The sequence below is a fragment of the Motacilla alba genome, chromosome 14, assembly GCF_015832195.1.
Source record: "Motacilla alba alba isolate MOTALB_02 chromosome 14, Motacilla_alba_V1.0_pri, whole genome shotgun sequence".
NCBI classification, from domain to species: Eukaryota; Metazoa; Chordata; class Aves; order Passeriformes; family Motacillidae; genus Motacilla; species Motacilla alba.
This window is the reverse complement of record NC_052029.1, coordinates 9026119-9049056: the sequence shown is the minus strand read 5'-3', so window position 1 is coordinate 9049056 and position 22938 is coordinate 9026119. Positions and strand designations below refer to the sequence as shown.

General features: G+C 43.3%; 2 protein-coding genes across 3 annotated transcripts in view; one reads left to right on the top strand and one right to left on the bottom strand.

The window, feature by feature from the left end:
• Nucleotides 1-1800: 1800 nt before the first annotated feature.
• LYRM1 (LYR motif containing 1) lies at nucleotides 1801-12916 on the bottom strand. Its single transcript, XM_038150866.1, has 4 exons — nucleotides 12786-12916; nucleotides 5561-5719; nucleotides 4476-4568; nucleotides 1801-2869 (listed from the first exon to the last, which is right to left on the bottom strand). Exons 2-4 carry the CDS (start codon nucleotides 5717-5719, stop codon nucleotides 2753-2755), a joined length of 369 nt encoding a protein of 122 aa, XP_038006794.1. The 5' UTR covers nucleotides 12786-12916; the 3' UTR covers nucleotides 1801-2752.
• The window catches only part of DCUN1D3 (defective in cullin neddylation 1 domain containing 3), a 25606-nt gene continuing 15571 nt past the window's right edge, over nucleotides 12904-22938 (top strand). The window contains exon 1 of one of the 2 annotated variants that reach the window (XM_038150861.1): nucleotides 12904-13001. The gene's annotated coding sequence lies outside the window, so the exon portion shown is untranslated. Of the gene's footprint in view, nucleotides 13002-13254; nucleotides 22641-22938 lie in introns of those variants that run through there. The other variant, XM_038150862.1, reaches the window with a different exon arrangement.

The window sequence follows — 22938 nt, the reverse complement described above, 5'->3', positions numbered from 1 at the left end:
AGGCATTTTAGGACAACCTGGTTTTGCAAGTAAAATTAATGTGCAGGAATGGCATATTGTGCAATCACTGGGATACTTCTTGACAGAAGTTATGAGGGCCTTGGCATCTAATACAAGAGTACCAGTTGAGATGTCTGCATACCTGCTGGAATGAGCTGCAGATGAATTTTTTTTATCAAACTCCCTCAAAGTGGTAATTGGTCAGATTGACCTCCAAAAGCAAAGGACTCTAGTTAGAGTCTCCTTTGCACTGACTAACTTCAGCTATGAAAGAAAGGGTTTGCTCTCCAGACTTGAAAAAAGATCTGATCTAATCCTTCTTCAGCTGAACAGCTTGAAGTTTTAACAAATTTCAGTCTTTGCCTTCTGGTGATGGAGAGTTATGAGGATGAAGCACCAGTTAATAATTTTTCAAACCCTTTGAAGAATTACTAGCCTGTCTAGCATTTTAAGGCACCTCAAATAATGTAATGCTGTTACTTGCTGGTTTCTCAGTTAAGAAAGTGGATACTCATTTGAGTTACTTGAGGGTATTTGAACCTTTTAAAAATGCTTCTTTAGATATTTCTTCAGAAGCAAACTCAAACTCCTGTTGTTATTTCAACTTGGTGTAAATATTCTGTAATTTTAGGGCTGTTCTTTGGAAATAATACAGTATGTGCTTAGGAAAGAGTTGTGACTGTAACACAGACAGTAAATTCAGACTGCTCATTTCCATGGCTGTTTATTCACCTGATGTGTCAGAGCATCAGTACCTTCATTAGTCACATGAACTTCAGCAATTCAAAAGATTCAAATGATACTTTAATGACAAAGAGTGAGCTTAAGCTTCCATTCAAACCCCTTGCCTCTGCACATTTTGGCTGGGCTCAGTTGATGCATCCCTACACTGGTATATCACAATTAGGATATCAGATCAGCCTGTATTTAGACTTCTTTCAATGAAGAATTAAGCAGTGTGTGCAATCATGTTAATTTTTTTTTTCTTTCTTTCTTTTTTTATGCAGTCCCCCTTTTCCTAGGCTAAAGGAGTTTTGTGTCTTCCTGGCAGCAGTAAATTTGCAAAGCTTCCACTGACAGAACAATGGCATTTTACCTGTTAGTCCCCAGATGAGGCATTCCCAGGAAATAATTAGATGAGAATAGACATCTTTGTGGACTGGAGCCATAAAGGGCAGTGAGAAATTGGGCTAGCCAGTACCTGTCAGGCTGATTCACTCTTCTCATTGTTTTCTTATACTTTCTCATCTGCTTGTACTTTTTTCACTCTTAAAAGTGCATTCTTGGGGGAGGGACTGTCAGTCTGTTCTGCACAGGACCAGTTCTAACTTACTTTTCAGGTAGACAGCAATATTTCTTTGTCATTTTTTTATTAGAGCTTGGAAAGTTTTGAATGACTTGGCGAGTTCAGAAATGAGATTTCACTGATTTCTCCCACTTTAAAAGGAAATCATACACACATGCATATTTCAAATTTGCTTTTTTCTCTTTTTCCTTTTTTTTTTTTTTTTTGGCCACAATTAAAGTCAGGCTGGAATAGGTTGTCCTTTCAGTGCTCTGGACTGTGCTTAGGTAGTGTCCAGTACAGTGTGGCTCTTGTCCAAGCTTGGTCTCACTGGTATTTCAAGCCTGAAGGATGGAAGACTCCCCTAACTTCCCTGGAGAGAACATGTCAACAGCCTGGTAAAGTCAGAGGACTGCAAAGGAGCCAAAACAACTGGTAGCTCATGAAAAGAAAATTAATTTCATTTTATTTCTATTCATGAGGCACCTGGGAAACAGAAATACCCCTCAAACTTAGGAGACTTGTAGATACTTTCTTTTACTAAAGTTGGGGTTCAATCCATAATATAACGAGTTAAAACCTAACACTAAAATTAAAATAATTGTTGAGAAAGCCAGTGTGCTGATTATGCTGAAAAGCTGACCATGTGAAAACATACAGTGAGGACACCAAAGCATCCTAAGCTTGTTCCCATAGTGATACCCTGAAGGCAGAGTTTTCAGCCAGTCCATACATGGGAACCTGAGGAACCCAGCACTGGAATGTTTCACTCAGAGTTGTGTAATAGCATTCCAAACTTTGCATTTCACATCCACACCCTCTCCAAAGGAAGAGAGAAAAAAGCTGACAGAGAGACCCTAGGCCACTCCTCTGCAGTTTGCAAAGGAGTAGTGGCACTTCTGCTGTCTCTTCTCTACTTTCCAGAAACAAAACTTGCCCATAAGGGTCCTGTGAAACTGGAGCTCTCCTCCAGGGACAGCAGGCAGAGCAGGGAGCAGAGAGGAAGGAGAGCAGGTGCATGGTGCAGTGACTGCATTCCCACTGGCATTCAGAAGCTCTGGAGGAACTGTGTCTGCCTGACTGTCCCAGACTTCCTGGATTTTGGCTGACCTTAAACAAGGCACAGTCTTGAGTCACAACGGGACACAGAGAACCCTCAACCAACCAGAGAACCCTGTTACAGATAAACAGAGTTTGAAATCCTGCTGCAGTTTGTCCTGATGTCAAAGTAATCTTTGTATCACACCTCACTCCTTAAAAAGTGTTACTTTTATTGACAAGTCAGTGGTTGAAATGTAATAAATACTAAACCAACCTTACCCATCACACACAGTGGATCAATTGCCTTTTGGCCTCAGGAAATGTGTGAGCAAGTGACCACACTATTCACAGTCGTGCACACAAATCACCTGGATTGCAGTTCACAGTTTAAAGGATGTGATTACACACCACAGCTTAAATGGTGGCTTATGAAACTTCATCATGGGATTTCAGATATATTGGCTTAGAAATCTTCCTTAACTTTTCCTGGTGGCGCAATGTACGGCCTTGTTTGTGGGCAAGGCCCATAGGAGGCAGATGGATCTGGAAAAGAAAATCCCAACAGTTAGGTGCATATTGGGAAGAAAAATACAGACTAAGTTTCACTGAGTTTTAAATCATTTCTTCACACTTTGGAGAGGGTAACTATATTGTCTAAAGCCAGGTTATTGCATTTCTAGGAGGAGCACTCTCTGAGCAGTGATTAGTGGTGTAACTTTCAGAACTAATTGGTGGTGTAACTAAAACAGAACTAATTGTTCTGTTTATTAAAATCCCATATATTTGAGGCCTTAATAAAATCCTATATATGCAAGGCCTTAGTAACTTTGTTTTGCAGTTTGGTATCAGACAGCAATGATACTTGATGAAATAGGATTGCTGACAATGTTCCAGAACATTAAGAACTAGAAACCCTAAAAATTCTTGAGTAATGTCTTGAATCACTGTGTGATTTATTCATACCTACTTAACAAGTCACAAAATAACCCCAAACTGTATGTACTGAAAGGCTGCCTTTTTACTGTCATGATTATATATATATGGCACATTAAAATGCACAATCAATGTCATTGACTCCATAAGCAGAAGGAGCAATAGGTGACAGACTCTTCCTTTGATTGACAAAGTCTTTATGTTTCATAAGACTGTTAGTGGGAATCATGCAGCTGTAACCCTGAAATGACTGAAAAATGTAGGTGGTAGCAGTCAGGTGTTCCTGTTGCTGAGGCTGTCATCCTGTAAGATGGGTGTTTAGGTGCAAATAGTAGTAAAAGCACTGACTAAAGCAGCAGTAGAGATTTCTAGAATCTGAAAAATAATAACCATCCAGTTTGTCTGAGAGAGCAGATCCTTTGGAATTTTGAAACCACTGCAGAGCACACATTTTAGGCCCATTTCTAGGAACATTGTCTGCCAGCTGTGCATTGCTATTCTGTATACTGAAACAGTTGGTAACAGTGACCATAGTCTAGGCAAGCATCTGATAAAGATACAATTAATTTTGATCATGACTGCCTTGATTAGGGAACTACAGAAAATATAAACTCATCAAACAGGAGTAGAGAGGATGCCTCTATGGGAGGCAGCATAAAGTATTACTGACAGAAGTGACTGGGCAGTGAGGAAACTGTATTGAATGGTGCACTAGAAAACTCTGCTGCAACTTCCAGCATTTCAGTAATCTTGGACATGTTCTTCTGTAGGAAGAAGGGAAAAGAAGCAGCAACATAGACAGGTAATTCATAAGGCCTGATTTGTAACCAGGAGAACAGTTAACAGTAATATAGACTATAAAAAGTATTGTACCTATGGCAGATGTAATTAGGTATTTTTATTCTCTCATTCTCTTCTATTACTTGATTCCATTACCATGTTTCTCTATATTCATTGGTTGGCTAAATATTCAGAGGCCTTGGGAGTTTATTTCATGCAACTCCATTTAGGCTTTGATTCCTTATTTTGAGAAGAAATTGTCCAATTTACAGTGAAAGATAGAGAAAATCTCAATGTACATTTGGCTCTGCTTTAGCATACATTTAAATGCCAGCTCATCTAAAAATGCAGTGCAGTGAGAGTGATGGAAACGGATGGTTTTGTTGTACAGGGAAGCTCAGCAGGTATCAGTGAAGACTTTGTGGTTTATACTCACAGGTCTCGGGTAGGGGATCTTATAGTGAAGTCCAATTTCTATTCTTGCCTCACATTCTTCTATGCACTGCTTAATCAGCTTTGGATCTGTTACCTGTGATGATCAGACAAACAAGCGTTTTATATGAGTCCAGTAATTAGCAATTGGAAGCTCAAGTGTAAATGATGCCCAGCACATGCCTTTCCGTAGCTTATTTTGGCAAACTCAAGGATACAATGAATTGTATTTTTCACACCCATAAAAGGTAACACTGGTATTTTCCTGGACTCAGCAGTTCTGGCTTGATGGTGCTGAATGTTAATGCCCAGAGGCTGTCAGGACTGAGGCTACAAAAGGAGTTTTTTACCCAAACATGGTATTTTCTCTGCAAAAAGACAATACACATGTAAACCCTCACTACATCTATGAAAAAACCACTCTCATCTGTTCGTCACTCTGCAAGGTCAATAGTGGAGAAAGGAAAGACACTGCTTGGTGTACATTCTGTTATCATCCTATCCAGAAACCCTCTTTGAAGTGAGAAATGTGCTGGAAATTATGACTTAAATTCATTTTTTTGATTTTGCATTACTTCAATTTAGTCCCAGACCAATATGGGATATAAATAAGTGTTGTGATCTTGAATTACAAGAAGGGCCTTTGATTACCAGGGTTTGAAATTTCTTCCTTAAGAAAAAAATTAAAGTGCTTCTTTTAAAAGAAGTGCCAATAATTGCTGCTTTGAAAAGAAAAAAAGAAGCTGCTGAGTTCTGTTTGCCATTGCATGGGTAATGATACACTTAGCTAACTTTGTAAAGATCAAAAGCTGCTTCAATTACACAAGCAGTATCTTTGGAATTCAATTTTTTCTTGGCACTTTTTTACTGAAAAAAGACCTTTTAGACTTCTACAGTAGTTAATGAAGAGCTGAAATGATTTGATTTTTCTCAGGGATGATATTTAAACTGTAACCCAAATACACCAGCATTTAAGGTGAATGAAATTTTGGGAACTCAATCCTTACATTCTTATCTTAGCATCCAACCACAGAGTGCAACGAGCAAGAGAAGAGTAATTTGGAAATTCAACACCACGAGGACACTCACATTTCTGTTTTTTCGGAATAAGGTTCTGGCTTCATTTCTAATGTACTCTTTCTCTCTCGTGGTTTCCTCTATCTGTCCTGATGCCGACTGCCAGGCTTTGGCTATTCGCAGGACCTTGCGGTAAAGGCCGAGTACTTCTTGTCGAGTTGCTGGTGTCATCTAAAAAGACAAGACAAACCCCCCAAAATATGCATGAACATTTCAGTTGCCAAAAGGGCAGCAAGCAGGACATTTGTTCACACCATTAAAGTTTAAAAATATTTCCGCCATCCAAAGATATGCTGAGCTATATGAAAAAGCCCTGAAATAGCTGTAAACAATAATTAGCTGTTGAAAGTTGAAGACTCAGTCCAGCAAAGTATTTATATAGATACTTAAATCTATCTCCATTCAAACAGCTTGAGCTCTTGCTCAAAGTTAAGCACTTGGTTTAGTGCTTTGCTGAATCAAGCCTGGTACAAGAATGCCTGGATTCTGTTTCACTGATGTTTTGCAACAGACATTGGGCAAGTCACCGAAACTCTACGTGTCCCCCTTCCTGAGACATTGTTGTACCAATGCCGACCCTATCTTTGCAAATCTGTGAATGAAATGCATGTTAAAACCACCACAATATTGCTGAAAACCTGTATAGGCTGCAGGGGCTGAGAGGCTTATTTGTGAAAGCGTGACAGTAGGCAGTAATGATTCAGCTGGAGTTTGATGTGATGAAAAGGTGATGAAAGCCATTTTATCTAAGCACTCAGGAGAGGCAGACTAACTGTGAATTTAGCAAAGTCCTGAATGTCTTGATTTTCAGAGAGCTGTGTACCTGCTGAGCCCACTGAATAAGCCTCCAGGTGTGATAAGAATGAAATCTTATTCTTGCTTTATGTAAAATGAGTATTTTATCATGTAACTGGTTACACTATTTCATGACAGACCACAAATATCCCTGAGACAAATCCACTTCTGGATAACAAAATTTCAGTCATGAATTAAATTAACAGAAACAATGACTTCTCCTTAAGGGGCTCTGCAGCTGTCAAAGGTACCTTGCTGTCCCAAAGGAAGGTGCAGCAGCACTGCCAAGTAAGTACATGGATGCCATGAGGAACAAGTGTCAGGGACAGGACATTATCTGACTATCTGGATCCATTTGCCAACCTGGAGCTCTAATTACTGTGGGTGAATCTACCCTGAAATCAGACCTGTGTGCTGGGAATGGACAGTTTGGAGCAGGCTAATTCAGACAGCCTGACCTTCCCCCTGGAGGGAGCACGCTCTTGGCCACGAGGAAAAGCTGCTTCCTAATGCAGCACCCAAAATTTGGCAAAACTGTGCTGTGGCTCAAATCCCTACAGTCTGTGGCAATTCCTGGGAGTCTGGGTTGTAAAAGAGGGGCTAGAGCCAAAGGCTTCTCAGGCTGTACTGTTCTTTAGCTGCTGCCTCCAGCACAGTGGCTGACCAGAACCAGCCTCCTGTGGCTCCAGACACTCACACCCTCTTTCCCTCACCGAAGTTGGAATTATAGATGCTAACCTAAACACAGGATTTGGCTCATGGTTCTTTTAAATAAAAAATCCTGAACTTATCTTAATAAATTCCTTTAATTAATAAAAATTCCTAGCCTTATCTTAACTGTTGCAATCATCTGAAGACCTTTCATGATTTCAAGAACTATTTTTCTCTGATTCTTAAGAGTGAACATTTTTGTTTTGCTATTTGTATTTTAACATGTTTAACCAATCATATATTTTCCCCCAGATAGAAAATTATTCTTCCTACACAGCAGAAAGTACTTCTAGTAAATGTTTATGGTATTTCTAGGAAATGAATTCCACAATAGTATAACTAGGTAGTCCCAGCTCATCAAACAGTTTGGAGTAAGTGCTTCGCTTTATCCACGCAAGAGCTCCATTTCAGGCAGTGAAATCAGTCAGACACGAGGGCACAGATGTACCTGTATCTGAAAAATCACTGCTTCCCCCTGCTAGGTGCATATTTTTTACAGAAAGGAAACAGTTCAGTTACAAGGGTTAACCTAGCACAGAGTCCCAAATCCTGGCCTCACCTAGAGCCTCTCCTGACATCCCTCCTCTGCTTTTATCTGAAGGTGTCACCTCTGAGAAGCTGATAATAGGTTAGCTTTTCATGTAATCCATAGAGAAAATAAAAGGAACAATGTTGGGGGTAAAAATGTTTAAAATACAGGTTTCAATTCTGATCTATGCATTAGACAATTTCCAAAGTGACAGCTTGGGAGAGCACACGTCCTTTGTTCAGAGCTGACTATACCTGCTGCCTTTGGATTTTAAACACACCAAGAATCTGTTTAGAAAGATTTTATTGAAAAGTCTAGAATCAACAATTATTTTCCCCACTAGTTGCTTCCCCTCCCCCACCTACAACTTATTCTCTTGTTCTTTAGCTCCTCTGTGCTGGAATTGCTACAGAACTGTGTAGCCCCTCATCTAGGCATGGGCTGCACTTGTGCATTCTTACTCTCCTTCCCACATATGCTGGATGATGTAAAAGACATTAAGCAGCTATTCATCTCTACTCAGCAACCAGCTGCTCCCAGGGCTCATTTAGTCAACAATTCTTATCATTACAGACCTGCTCATAAGCCATTTCTGCAAAGATACATAAATGAAGGTATGAGGAGCCCTTTACAGATCGAGGACTTCTTTCTATGACAGGAAAGGATGAGAGCAAATAAGACAAAATTCAAAGCCCGGGTCAGATTCTGATCTGAGTGGGAGTATAAATAGGGAGTAGTTCCACTGAGAGCAAAATTACTTCCAACTTAAAATGTTGTAAATGAGATTGGAATTTTTCCTTTGGTATAAACAGTGCCCACACTGACAGAAATGTAAGTGATGGTACAAGTCATGTATCAGGTGCAATTTCATCAAGTGACACTACTTGTATTAGTTTTGTGGGTGTGCAAAATGATTCTGAGTGGGATAGAAAGGAAGATAAGGCAGGCTTTCATGTCCTTGTAGTTACTCATCTTGCAACTTACATCTTTGGCATTTAAATCATAATTATATTTCACATCTCTGGAATGCTAAGTGGATGTTACACCACTTTCCCACTAACACCCATCTTGTGGTAGTCACACCCATTGTTTAACTTCTACCACCCTTCATTTTACTGCAGCGTGCAGCCCACAGAGGTTAACCACAGGCGTTTCAGTCAAAAAGTGCAGGGCTATTGTATTAACTGAGCAAATTTCGGGTGTTTACCGCCACAAAGCGAACCGGGAGAGGTCGAAGGAAGGTGTGTCCGCACAGCCGAGTCGGTGGGGACGAGCGGAGGTCGCAGGTGGGAGCGCGCTGCCGGAACCCGGGCTTTGGAGGGAAGCCAAGCGCTGCCTCCCGAAGGAGCCCTGCTGGATGCTGGGCAGAGCCCGCAGCATCTGTCCCTTGGTCTCCACACAACCCCCTCTTATCAATCAAGCCCCTCAAACACCTGGAACATCCCACTGTAGCCAAACTCCAAAGGAGATCTGAGCACTCAATGACTTACTGCATGGTGAACATGCACTTTTTCCACTGTTAATTAAAACAAATAGTCCCTTAGACTATAAAATGAAGTCGGTTTTTCTTTCAGGAAACAAATAGACATTCCTTTTGATTGTCAGATGGTTGACCCAAAAAGTTCAATAATCTGAATAACCAATGAAACACCAGCCTTATTTTGCTATTCGCAGGCTTGTCTAGAATTTAAACAAAAAAGTTCATATAAAAATAATAAAAGGAATCTGCCAGCTGCACTATCCAATGAGCCCAAGAGTGCAGTGTCAAAGCACAGCTAGGACAGAAGACAGGCTGCACCAAGACTGACTACAGATCCAGGAGCAGCAAACCTCAGCTGCTTCCCAGCAGGGGATGCTTGGCTGGGAACACATGTCCAGCACCTTCCTCCTCTGCACAGCTCCTTTGGTGAAGTTGTAAGTCTATTTTCTTTCATCCTTTCTTCTCAAATCAAGCATTAGCTACTCACTTTAAGCATAAAATCTGCCAGCAGTGAGTACATAGAGGATTTTAGAAAATAAAGGTTGAAAGGAAGAGCCCATGGGAGAAAATGGGTATTTTAAAACAATTGATCTCTTCTTTCACATCCCAGCTAACTGGGGCACACATTAGTAACACACACCTAGTGCTGGCGCTGAAACTGGATTTGCTCAGGGGAGGTGGGGAACAAAACCCTGCATGAAATAATTTGAAAAGGCAGCTTTGAACGTCTCAGATGTAAAATGTTTTATTTAGCAGCAACACAACTTCTATTTGACAGCTGGTTTGCTACTGGCAAGGAGTCTAAAGACACTGACAAACTGCTGGGTTGACTGCCTTCCAAATGAAGCTGTGGTCACATCTCTGTCACTGAAGTAAATGATGTCATTCAGGATCACGGTGTATCAACACTGTAGTAGGGAATACCACCATGTTCATACTATGTGCCCGCAAGACAATCCAGCCTGTATGCTAATCTACAGCTCCTATTTTCAAATGCCCTCTCTGGCTGATGTTTATTTAAAGAGATGCAGAAAAAATTCACATATCTGGGGTTTTTTTAAGGAGCTAAACGATGCCACTTAGCTAAAAAGTGTCCCGCAGTGTCTCTCCTGCTGCTAATGCAGCAGATAATCAATCATTCCTTTCAGAGCTCTCCACAGCAACGAGAGGTCAGTAATCCATATTCATCTTTCAGGCAAGTCTGCCACAATGAGTCTGTGGTTCCTAAGGCAGCAGTGGATTTGGGCTGTCATTTCCTTGAGGGACAACAACTGAGACAATGAGTTCCTATGGCACAGGGGGCAGAGAAGGGGGTCACAGATTCCTGTGATAGCTGGATGGGTCATATGCCTTCCAGCAATATTAAGTTTCAAAATCTAGTTTCCACAAAAGTAATTTTGTCTTCTTTTACTCAAATCAATGACTCAGTGGCCTGTGACAGTACCCTGCAAATGCTGACCACACGGGGCTGCAGGGTGTACTGGCAAAGTGAAAATTTCATTTGATTTTCATTCTTGATTGAACATTGATAACTTTTTTTTAAAGATTCAGACAAAACCAAATCCTAGCAAAACCTCAATCACAGCTAAAGTATTCCATCTCCATGTGGTGAAAAATGACTAGAATGAAAGATCATGTTCTTCCATGATGGTGTTACATCCTCATTTCTACCAGTGACACAAGCCTGTAAATTTCCAGACATCCCCATCAATTTGACTCAAAGATTTATTTCTCACTCTTTCCATCTACAAGCTGCAATCATAAATGCATGCAGATTTAGTGAAAAAGAATGAAGTTACTGAACCAAGATATTCTGTAATGGTATCTAAAAGCAGGTTGACTTTCACAGGGTTTAGGATTTTGTCATGCCAGTGTCTTTCTGCTGGCAAAGTGAAGTGATCTGAAACTCTGATAACAACTCTGAACCAGACTCCCTAAGTCATTGTACTCACATTGTTCATCAACTGGGATGGGAACTCTGCTGTTCTATCTGTGCCTCAGATTTCTAACTGAACTCAGATCTCTTTTAAGCTTGCTTTTGCATATGGAGCAGTCTTTTGATCAGAAAAAGCAAACTGCATGCAAAGAGAATATAATTAAATAGTAAAAGCAAGGACATGGATTTTATCACTGTTTCCTATGTCAGTTCAAATAAGCCAATTTGCACAAAATTAAGGTTCTACAAATTTTTTTTCACTTGAATAAATGAAGGTGGAAACCCTTAACTAGTTGCTTTTAATCACAGGGTTTTCATTCTCTTAGTGTGAGGTGGTCGAGGCATTATCTGGTTTTAGTAGGACATACAGACTTGCCCTGGGAGTGCCTCTTGTGCTGCAGGAGCCTCAGGAAGAACAGAAAAGCTTAGACTGTGGGAAAGGGGAAGGGAAACAAAAAAATTGCTTTAGTTATTTCTTAGCTTTCTCATGAAAAACACACAGTGTCCAGGTAAACTCTAAAGCAATATGAACTCATCTCCAGTCTTGTCCAGCTCTGTTGTTCATGCTTTCATACCATTTTCTTCTCCTGTGTGTTTAGTTCTCTATTACTTATAAGCAGAGGAGGATTTTAATGCAGAGTGAGAAATTTAGCAGAGAAAATGAATTCTCAGCTATCCTTGGATGGCCTTGCTTATATAATATAGAAGCATACAGAAATATAACAACATAGACACAAGCTCCAGTATAGATTTATGCACCTTATTCATACCTTGGCTTCCAGCCAAATGCAACTGAATGCCTGAACAGAAATACTTCCCAGCATTGGAAACGCTCCCAAGCTCAAGAACAGGTATAAATATTAATGCTAGCAGAGACAAAATCCTCCCTGACCCTTTTCTTACTTAATTCTGAGGGTCGCTCAATGAAACTCATTGATTGACATGATTTTTAGTTGCTATTTGAGAACCACAGCATGGCTGTGGGCAGGGAGGGCTGTGGGACACAGAATCAGGTGAGTTAGAAAAGCCCTCTGAGCCCATCAAGTCCAGCGTGTGACCAAACACCACCCTGTCAACCAGACCACATCCAAGCTTTCCTTAACACCTCCAGGACGGTGACTCCAGCACCAAACTGTGCAGTCCATTCCCACGTCTAATCACCCTTTCTGTGATGTTCTTCCTCCTGTCCAACCTAAACCTCCCTACTGTTGGAGCAGCTTAATATGCTGCCTTCTCCTCCCGTGGCTCACAGACCGCTGTGGGTCAGTGAGCCCTGTGGGTCACAGACCGCTGTGGGTCGAGGAAGGCTGAGGGCACCAGGGCCTGTGGACATTGAGCACTGTGGGCACTGGGGGCTTGGAGTGCTGTGGGTCACAGACCCCTGTGGGTAAATGAGCCCTGTGGGTCACACACTGCTGTGGATCACAGATCCCTGTGGCTCCATGAGCCCTGTGGGTCACAGACCGCTGTGGGTCACAGACCGCTGTGGGTCTCAGACCCCTGTGGGTCACAGAGCACTGCCCACCGGGCGCCCCCACAGCCGCTGCCACTGTCAAGATGGCGCTGCCGCCCCCCATGGCCCGGAACCACGCGCCACTGGGGGGCGCTGCGAGCGCGGAGGGCGTCCTTGCGCCCCCTGGCGGCCGGGGCGGCCTTGCCCCCGCAGCCGGGCGGAACCAACGCGCGAAGCAGAGGGGAGGGCCGGCCCACCGCACGCGCCTCCGACCTCTCCCCTCCCTCCGCCCTCCCCGCGTGTACGCCCCCTTTCCCCCCCTCCCCGCTTTACCTTGGTGCAGTCGCGCCGCGGCCCCGCCCCGCCGGGTGCCCCCGCTCCGGTGGGCGCGGGAGGCGCGAGCCGCCGCCTTCCCTGCCCTCACCGCGCGTGCGGCGTCGCGCGCCCCGCCCCTCGCGCGGCGCGTCACGGCACGTCACGGCGCGTCCGCCAGCTGAGCGCTCGCCCGGAAGTGATGCGGTGGAGGCAGAGCCGCTCGGCGCCGCGGAGGTGAGTGAATTGGACCGCGGCTCTTCCCGTCCGCCCGGGCTGCGGGGGAGCGGCGGGGGCAGCGCGGGGCTCGGCTCGGCTCGGCCCGGGAGACGGCGCGGACGGCGGGGTTCGTCCGTGCCCGCCGCGCTGCTCTCAGCCCCGCCAGGGCCGGTTGCGCTCGGGGGGCCCCGCGCCGCCGCCCCCTCACGTCGGGGCCCCCCGAGCCGCAGCGCCGGGACAGCCCGCCGGGAGCGGCCGGGCGGGCGCTGCCCCGGTGCCGCGGGCGGGGCGGTCCCGGGCGGGCGCTGCCGCGGGGGTGCCGGTGGGGTCCGGTGCCGCCGGGCCGTGCCCACCCCGCGCTCATCGCCGTGCCCCGAGCGGCGCCGCCGCCTCGCCCCGGGGCTTGCGGCTCCTGGTTCTTTCCGTTCCGGTGTGCGCCGTCTGCGGGGTCCTGAAACGTCCCTTGGCATGGCCGATGTGGCGGCCCCGCAGCCCCCAGGGCCGGGGAGAGCGGCTGCTTTGTTCGGGTGCGCTTCGTGCCCAGCCTTCTCACGTGCCACGCTGGAACGGGAATGTTCGACGTGCTTGCAGGAGAAAAACAGAGAAATAAACTGTAAAGCGATTTATTTCCTAGGTAGTTCTCGCCGTCTGAACATACCCACTTTGCACAGCCACTTCTTTTTCCTGCTTCTGCTGTCCCTCCCTCCCCTGAGCGTGTTCACCCTTCCTGTGCAAGCTGCAATCTGCATTAATCACTCTCTGGGGCTGTGGTGGTACTAATAAGCTACTCATAGCAACTTAAATTATAACTTGCATAATCAGTGTTTTGAGCAAATATTGGTTGGAAGAATATGCCTGTCCCATCAGTGCTGTGGTTGCTGGAAAGAATCATTGATTATCTTTTAAATAGTTAACACTGCTGATATGCTGCCCTTCAAAATGTTACATTGATAACTGAGCAGGCTGATGCCAAGTGTCAGAACACAGCATTGATCCACAGCTGGTAACTTTTTTTTGAATGACAGTGTCTGTCACGTAATTTAGAGGGGTAATGAGTTAAGTGCTTTGAAAAAAAAAAGGGGGCATAGCTGTACAAACAAAAAGCACAGAGCTGCCCTACCTTTTTGAAAATTACAGGCCTCACTGGCATGGTCTGTATGTTTTTGAGAGAACAGCTGACCAAAAAACGTTATCTAAACAAATTCTTACATGTTTAAAAACCTCTTTGTTGAACAGTTTATGTGTAGCTGCAGCATTAGTGCTTTATTTGGGCTACAGCAATGGGAAGAGAGAGTGTCTGAGTATTTGTGTCCCTTGCCTGCATCTGAACACTGCTGCATGTTTCCCTGGTGAAAGATAATCCTCAGAAAAGGAAACACAGTCCCTTAGTTAAGATTGCATGTGAAAGTAAAGAGATCTCACCCCATGTTCCTGTCAGTTCTGTAGTTTGTCCTCAAAGTCTCCCCCACACAGGTGTGTTGTGGTGGTCTGTGGAAAACATTCACTTTTACATGACAGGCAGCTCACAGTCTAAAGCAGAGTTTTTCTGCACATCAGCAGAACAAGGAGAGCTTGTGATCTGTGCTGAATTAGTTCAGATTAGCAAAGTGCAACTGGCTTTACAAATTTACTGCAAATAGTGGCTCTTGTAGTGATTTTTAAAACTCTGATTATTTCCTAATAGCAAGTTGTATGTAGGCATGAATACTGTAATTCTTAAAAAAAAAAAAGTAACACAACTAATAACAGGGGAATTACAGCTTTGGTACTACTTGGCTGCTTTCTTTGTGAGACTGACAGCCTGCAATATGAGCTGTAATCAGCTCATGTAATCAGGATCTTCAAGGTGCCTTTTCTGCCCAGATTCTTGCTTTATTTTGAGGTTGAATGTTGTTGTGTTCACAGCAAATTCTCAATGATTTGTGTCAGTAGTTGTTATAATTTGTTGATCTTGGAAGTTCATTAATAATTACATCTTGCTTCCATTTAGCATGAATTGTGTTGGAAAAAGACAATCAGATGAAGGAGTGGCTTTGAGAGAAAACTAAGAGCAGCTCTTTTGGAAGACCCTTATTGAAATTAATTGAAGAAGTATATATTGAGCAAGAAGGGCTGCCAGACAGCTTGACAGACTTCTAAGATGTGTTCTGACAAATTTGTGTGTGGATAAGAGGCTTGGTTCTGCTGCTTGCTTTGGTTCAGCTTAAGGAACAGGAAGAAATCCTCTGTGTTGGGTATGTGTATGGGGGCAGTGGGGTATAAAGATGGAAAGGGGATGGGAGAAGAGGGAACAGACATGGTTTCTACACTTGCATTTCCTCATGGCACAAAGGAATGCACAGAGAGTTTGGATACAGAGATGCAGGGCTGCAGGTTGGGAGGAGGGAGAGTGCCCAGCGCTGCTCGGATCTGTCCCACACTGAAGCACTTGATTTTCTTCACTGATGGCAGGGAAATGTTGGTAAATTTAATATAGAGCCTTGGAGCACTATAAAATCCATCATGATGGGGTTTTGGCAGTTTGTAAGAACTTGCAAATTGCAGAAACAATGTTATTGTTCCATTAGGCACTTGGGTCTGTGCGTGAATGTAACAGGAAAACTCTGCTCTGAGTAAGAAGAGACTATAAAAATAGAAGCATGGGATATTAAAAAAAATTCATCCTCAAAACTGCAGAAGGAGCTGAATATTGGTAGCCAGAATTCTTGGAAGGCTGAGAGAACAATGTATAAACACTCGAGGGACTTGGTAGTCACAGGAAGATAAGGGGGAACCCCCTTAACAGTTTCATCAGAATTCCCTGGCTGGGCTCCTTCTCTTTGGCTGCTTCTCCCTAGGGGTCTGCATCTTATCTCGCTGGCTTCCTTTCCTCTATTTGCCTCTGACTAATGGGCTTTGTCTGCTGGTTACTGGAAGTCTAATAAGTTCTTTTGTCTCTTAACCCTTCCTCCTTTTTAAAAATACTAGATTAATGGCTGTAATGTTTTGCAGACTATCTGCGTTGGTGACATGGATTAATTGTGTGCTTGACTCTTAAGTTACCCAGCAGTAATGACATAGTAACTTGACTTGAAACAATGGTAATTTCATGGCAAATGTTCAAGGCAAATGTTGCCTTCTGGTAAAGTGCCAACTGCAATTTACCCCCTGTAAACATGTGACACAAGTAAACTGGCTGTGCAGATTTTCTCGGTGTCTTCTGTACAGTAAGTTGTCTTGAGTGTGTCTTTTGAAACACTGATCTCTCTTGTCTCCTCCCCCCCTTTCTTTTGACTCTCGCTTGAGTCAGGTAATTACAGATCTGGGTTGAAACCTTCCCAGGGTGATGAGGAAAGCCAAGACTTGCAGACCTGCTCCCATTGCTCACTGGCACCTTCCCTTCGGGGGGTTTGTGGATCCACTGGGCTCTTGGTGATGGGCTGTGGGTGAGTGAACTGGAGAGCCCCAGGCAGGTGGGGGTTGGCAAAGCCAGGGGAGCTCTGATTTCCCCTGCACAAGTGCCAGTGTTCTTTGTGGGGACAGGAGGAGGTTCTCCTTGTCACGAGTGGCTTTGGTGTGATAGTGTGACGATGTTTTTATATTCTGATCTCAGTGCTCACCATAACAGAGCAAATAAGGAATCAAAGCCTCTTGCCTAAAAGATAATCTGAGAACTGACCCATTTAGGTCTCCATTTTATCCATGTGTCTTGGGGGGCAGCTCTCTGGTCCAATGATCTGCATCCAAAGGAAGCAGAAAATCTGGATTTTAGTTAAAGGTTATTTCATTGCAATATTCTGCTGCTGGAAGAATGACAGTTAGGGGACTACTTAGATGCAAGTATTTAAGAGCTCTTTCACAGAAGTAGGAATACTGTAGAGAAACCAACAAAAGCATAGGTGGTGAGGCAGGATTCCAGTAAAGAGAGTAAGCTAGTATAATCTTCTGGTGTCTCAGAAAGAATAGTTATAAATGCTGTTCTGTCTACAGCATCTGTTTTGTGAAAGACAAAACTTACTTTGCAAAATGTGAGAATGCTGTTCCTGACCTCCTGTCACAGTTTGTTATTCCCACAAAGTCAGACTGCCAGAGACAGTATGACAGTCATAGTTGTTTGTTGTCTCACTTTTCCTGTTTAGTGAACAGAAGTGGTTTTTTTTTAACCAAAAGAATTATGTGCTCCTGAAATATACCAGTCTTATTTTTGCATCCATGTAGTAGCAGAAAGTGACAGTTTTTAGCTTTTTCTTTGATTTTTTTGTGTGATGCTTTTTCTCCTGCAACTTTGGAACTTGTAATGCAGTCAGTCTTATCCTTTTGTTTTAAAACAGAAAGGGAGGGAGGAAATTATCTTAGCACCTATGATTATGGGAGGCGTGTGTAGCTTAGTAGTAGACTCACAAACACAAATGTCCTAGCTCTTGGTTTTGGTCATATGCTGACCAATATTCTCATTGCCAATGAATCTGTACAGAAAGCCTTGAGTACCCTGGATGAGCTTGTAAATGGGTGCCCTGGAGTGCCAAAGGTCTGCTGTATTCCAGCTTCCAGCAGTTACCTGTGCTTGGAGTTAGTGATTAGTTCTCATGAAGCACAGGATAGATATCTACACACCTGTCTCTTGTGGGCACGGGATGTCAAGAGAAATCAAGTATATGTGAAAACTTATGAAAAAAGGTGTGTGTTGGTTGAAGCTTCCACCAGATTTCTCAAGGAGAGGTGAGAGTCTTTGTCACAACTGATGACCAAGTTTGAGTACTCAAAGGAGCTCCTTTGAAGCTACTGATACAGTTAGCATCAAAATACTGCAGCATCCTTTATGCAGTGGGAAATGTTGGTGTTGTTCACTGAAATAGGGAAGTTGCAAATCAAATCAAGAGAGAGAATTAGGGCTTCTGCAGGTGGCTGTGTGTATTTTCTGCTTTAGAAACTGCAGTCAGTTTAAAAATCCAAGCATATGCTCTTAAGGCACTTTCATATGTCAGTGCTTTCACTTAGAACAATTTGTTGTACATCACTTAGATATGATTCCAGTATTTATGTGGTCAGCTGGTACTGAAGTTCCTACACAACTGTGTGCAATGAGTGATTCTTTTGGCTGGCAGCCTGTAAACTGTGTTACACTCACTGAGACGCCAGTGGGCCTTCTGTAAATTCCTTATGAGCATCTGCTGCCAGCAGGGATCTTACAAAGTGGTCTGGCTCTTGTCTTTAGACTTGTCCCTTCAGTGTTAGGTGCTGCGTGGTCACTGTTCTCACAGCTGCTTTCTGCTGGAGAAGGGAGACTGATATCCAGAGCTGCTGGAGGGGCTTCCTTCTTTGTGTGTGACTGCTGTCTTTTCTTCAGTGTTGAGAACTGCAAGAAACATGAAGTTATTCACTTAGTACAATTGGTTTAAAGCATATCCTACTATTGCAGGAGTCACTCGAAATATACCTGAATTATATTCAGCTGAATGTAATTGGTGAAGGCACCTCAGACACTTCAAGGTGAAATCTGATAGCTGAACTCAGTGTAGAAGAAAATCTGTGCACACTTAGCTCAGTTTAAAAGTCAATGTTTTTCTTTCCATAGCCAAGTAGATTGCAGACTGAGGTGGTTTTTCAAAGTTATTCTGGTTTGGCTGCAGAGAGTTGCAATTTTCTGTAGGTTAATTTGCAGAATGGATTGAGCCAGGGTAAGGTAAATATTTGTAGCACAACTACTTTCAGATGCTTTCAGTGGGATGCATCTCTGTCAAATACCCAGGGGCTGTGGTTTCTTTTGGTCCCATAATCTGCAGTTTTGCTGCAGAGATGTGAACTGGTTGTGTCAGCACAGAGTAGCTCTTCCTCTGGCATGAGCTGGTTTAATTATTCATAATACATACTGAGGTGTTTAAGGTCTGTCATGCTGTGCAAAAGTTACACTGTACCCTGGAAAAATACTAAAGGATTATTCTTTTACAACCCTCTGCACATGAAAAGGGGAAAAACACACAAACTCTCATTAGAAGATTATTTGCTTTTTTTGGTAGGTGCTGGACCTTTTATGGCGTTTGACAAGGATCTTGAGGGAGATGGGGAATATTGGTAGTTTTTAAATGTATGGAGATAAATTGCTCAGTGACTGAACCTTTGTTTTTTGAAGGTTGTTGAATTATGTGCAGCGAAATAAATGAGTTTGTTCATGTCTGAGTATGTACGAGGTAGGGAATCAGATGGAATCTGATTTGGGTTCTGGTTTCAGCTTTACTTAAAACTGATGGCATGATCTTGAACAGCCCTGTTGTTTGGCTGTCTTGATTTCCCTCTGCCCATTGTCTTGCTCATAGCTTAAATAGACTTCTCAAAACAAGTACTGCTGCTGCTTGAATTAGTTCATTAATTTATTTACATTACAAAAGCACCTGAAGGCACCCTTCTAAAATTATATTCTGTTTAGCTAACCAGACTTGGGTTTGTTCTTTGAAAATACAATAATCCTAACAAATCATTCCACCCACCTAATAAAGTAAGATGAAGCACATAATAGGAAACAATTGAAAACTTTTTTATGGGGCCAAATGGAAAAACAATGAGAAGTAATCAGTAACTAAGGTATTGTGTGGTTAGAGAATGTAAAGGGAAGGGAGGGATTCAAGGATGATGCATTTGCGTCTGCTGAAAAAGCTGCTTAAGGAATGTATCTTCCATAAGAAAAAGTAGTAAGGTGCTTAAGTCTTTCTCTGCCTGTCATTTTTCACATTATTACTTATTTTCTTTAAGCTAGCCTTACACAATTAGCTGCACACTGTGAACTACAGATCTGAAACATCTCTTCCACTTTTTCTTGAGACTACTTGTTGAACTTTAAACCTGAACTGTGGTGTCATGCTCCCGAGTGCATGCAGAGTCAGGCGCTCTTCAAGAGTGCAGAAAGCAGGTTTCCTCTGCCCAGTCTTGAATGGAAAAATCTCCTTTGATGAGTAAGCGCTGGACTTGGAGTGACAGCATACCAGCACAAGGCTCAGGTGCTGTAAAGAGACTTTTGCCTGCATCCTGGTGATGGGGGGGAGTGGTTCCTCTAGGAAGAGATTTGGTGATAGCTCTGATTCTTGGCCCTGAGACCTGGCCCAGCATGATGGACTGTAAATATGGTGAAGTTGTTTCTGGTTTTTTTTTTTTTTTTTTGGTATTTTTGTACCTGGCCTTCCCTTCCAAGGTAGTTAAGCCTTTCCAGTATGACCTTTCTCAGAGAAGTCCACTTCTCATTTGAGAAAGTATGCATGCCTCCAATATAGCTGTTGCCTGGCTTGGTTTTCCCCTCACTGCCATGTCGCCTTCTGCCGAGGGCAGCTGGAGCTCTGCATGGTGCCTTTTCAGGTGTCTGTATAACTAGCTTCTACTGTATGCAGGCATCTTCTGTAGAGACAAATTTTACCCAGTTTGATCACATTTCTAAAGTTGTTTTGTTTCCAAAGCTCAGACTGAGGTTAATCAGGAATAGTTTTGTTATCTTGTTTTGGAACAGATTGGTAAAGTTCTCACGTATCTGCCCACAAAACCATTACTGTCTGCAATCCATTGAAAGGTTCTTCAACTGCAGGAAGCCTCACAAACTAATAATTCATTTTAACTAATTGCAGCAGGACTTTCCTGCTTTTAGACTTCCTCTTGAGTAACTTTGCATAAAAGTATTTGTGCAGCAGTGGTGTGGAGCAGATCAGTGTGACACAGGTGCTGGTGCAGTGCTTGGCTGGGGATGTGGTGAGGTGTGTTCTGGGCTCCTCAGAGCCCATAATGTGCCATTGTGCTGCACTCAGAGGGCTTCTGATGAGAAAGTGGCATTGCAGGTTCAGACTTGAAATAAGCAGTTTCTGTAACATGCTGGCTTTGACTGAAGTTTGGCTTACGCTGTAACACTTGCACTCCAAGTGCTTGGTGCTGTGGTGTTGGTGTAGAGCTCTGAACTGCACAGTGAAAGGTTCCACATGGAGCTGATCCTTTCAATTTCTGCCTGCTGAAGAGGGAAACAATACCTCTGATCCTTCACTGATTCCCACAGGGGAGCAAAGAAAGTTGCCTTTGGTGAGAAGGCTGCCTGCTCTTACCTCTGGGAAAGCTGCTGGGGGTGTGGAGGGCCTGCACTGATCCTCCTGCCCAGTGCTCAGGAGAGCCAGGTCCCAAGGGTTAGACACAGGTGTGACAAGAGCCAGGTGAGCAAAACAAAGGCCTCCATCATCCCAAGGGCCCACGCTGTTTACTCACTTAGCTCCCCATGGGTTGCTAATGAGCAGTGCAGGCTGTTGTGTGAGTTACTGTGCTGTGCAGGGAGAGGGGTGTTGGTGACCACAGCCTGCAGCTACACCTTGCAGCTCTGGCTAGGGACTGACCCAAAACCTGCGCCACCAGCGTGCCGATGCTCCTCTCCCCGCTGCACTCACTGGACACGGTTTAGGATGAAGTCAGTGCGTTGCTGTGCTATGACAGCCTTTAAATACAGCCTTGAAGAGCTTCAGCTTTTAACTGCTAACTCATACTAACTTTTGTTCCATAACCCATCATTGTGTTGTCAAAGTTTACACATGCTACTACATTAAAACTTTTGAAAAGGTTAAATGGGCAACTTGGAAGAATAGAAATATAAAGAAAGGGGAAGAATTGTAGCTGGAGGTTCTAACATATTAAAATTTCTGGCTCGAGTCAGTATGCATGTGTGTATAGGTCAGCCAACATGGAAATTACTTCAAACAACCTGAAAAAGTTTGGCTTTTGCTGGGTAAGGCTGATCTCCATCAGATTCAGCTTCTTTTGAACTTGAAGTAAGTGTTTGCTTCCAGTACATGCAGTAAATCAACTGGAAATGTAGATTTGGTGGATCATGGGATCATAGATCTCTTCCAAAGAAATACAGATATGTTTGAAAAGTAGTTCATTGCAAAAAAAGTTGCCATGACAATGATTTTTCAAAATGTGAACTGTAAAATGTTTAAACAGGTTCCTGGGGAATGAGGTTGCACAGCACCCTGTGTTCTTCCCCGGTGATTTAGAAAAGGAATTATTTAGATGCAGGAGGCCAAAAGAAATTAACATAGATGTGCCAGATGCTACATTTTCTTAAATTCTTGAAATTCATGGGATGCTGTGGTCAAATAGGAAGAAATTCAAGCTGGTACTTGCACCGTGAGAGAGGCAGACACTCCTCTGCTCCCCTGCCTGTTCAGCAGCCCGGTGGCTGTGCACCCACTGGAGTGTCTGCTAAAAGAGCTGTGAAGCCATGAAGGAGGGAAAAAGGGTGGTTGGTTGTGTAAAAGATGAGGTTTGGGAGCAGAGTATATAAACCCAGTGTGAAATAGACTTTTTGGTCTCCATCTCAACAGTAAATGCCTAAAAATGATTCGGTGGAGATATGTTTTTGCTCTGTGTGTGTATATGAGTGAAAGTACCACCGCAGAGTTTACAGGCATTTTGAAATGTTTGAGGCTTTTCAGCTCTATCAGCAGCTTTGGTCTGAGCTAGGTTTTATGTGTCAGTCAAATTTTCCTAATCCACATACAGGATTCAGGTTTGGGGAAAACTCACATGGAAATTGGCATAGATGACAAGAAGTTGTTTCATGGTTGTCTTTCTATACTCACCCCCCTCTTTCTGCTGAAGGAAGCTCTGAACAAGATAATGTTTCTTCTTGTTTCCTAAGAAGTAAATCTCCTGTAAAAGGTAAGTATGCAGCAAGGCAGCTTTTGATCACCTGTCTGCTCCCTAGATGTACTAAGAGCTGTAAAAATGAGATGTTTTAGTGTTTATGTTAGTATGGTAGAGCTGGGGAGCTTTGCCAGAGATTTCTTGTTTGTTGTGTTTTTCTACTAGATCAGATACAGAGGTGTTGACTAGGGGCTGCAGTTGCAGCTCCTGCTACACAAACCAGACATACCTTTGTCTGTCCTCTTCAGAGGTTCCTAGTTATACAGCAGAGCTGTGAATTTAAGAGAAGTGAAGTGGAGCCAGCTCGACTGAA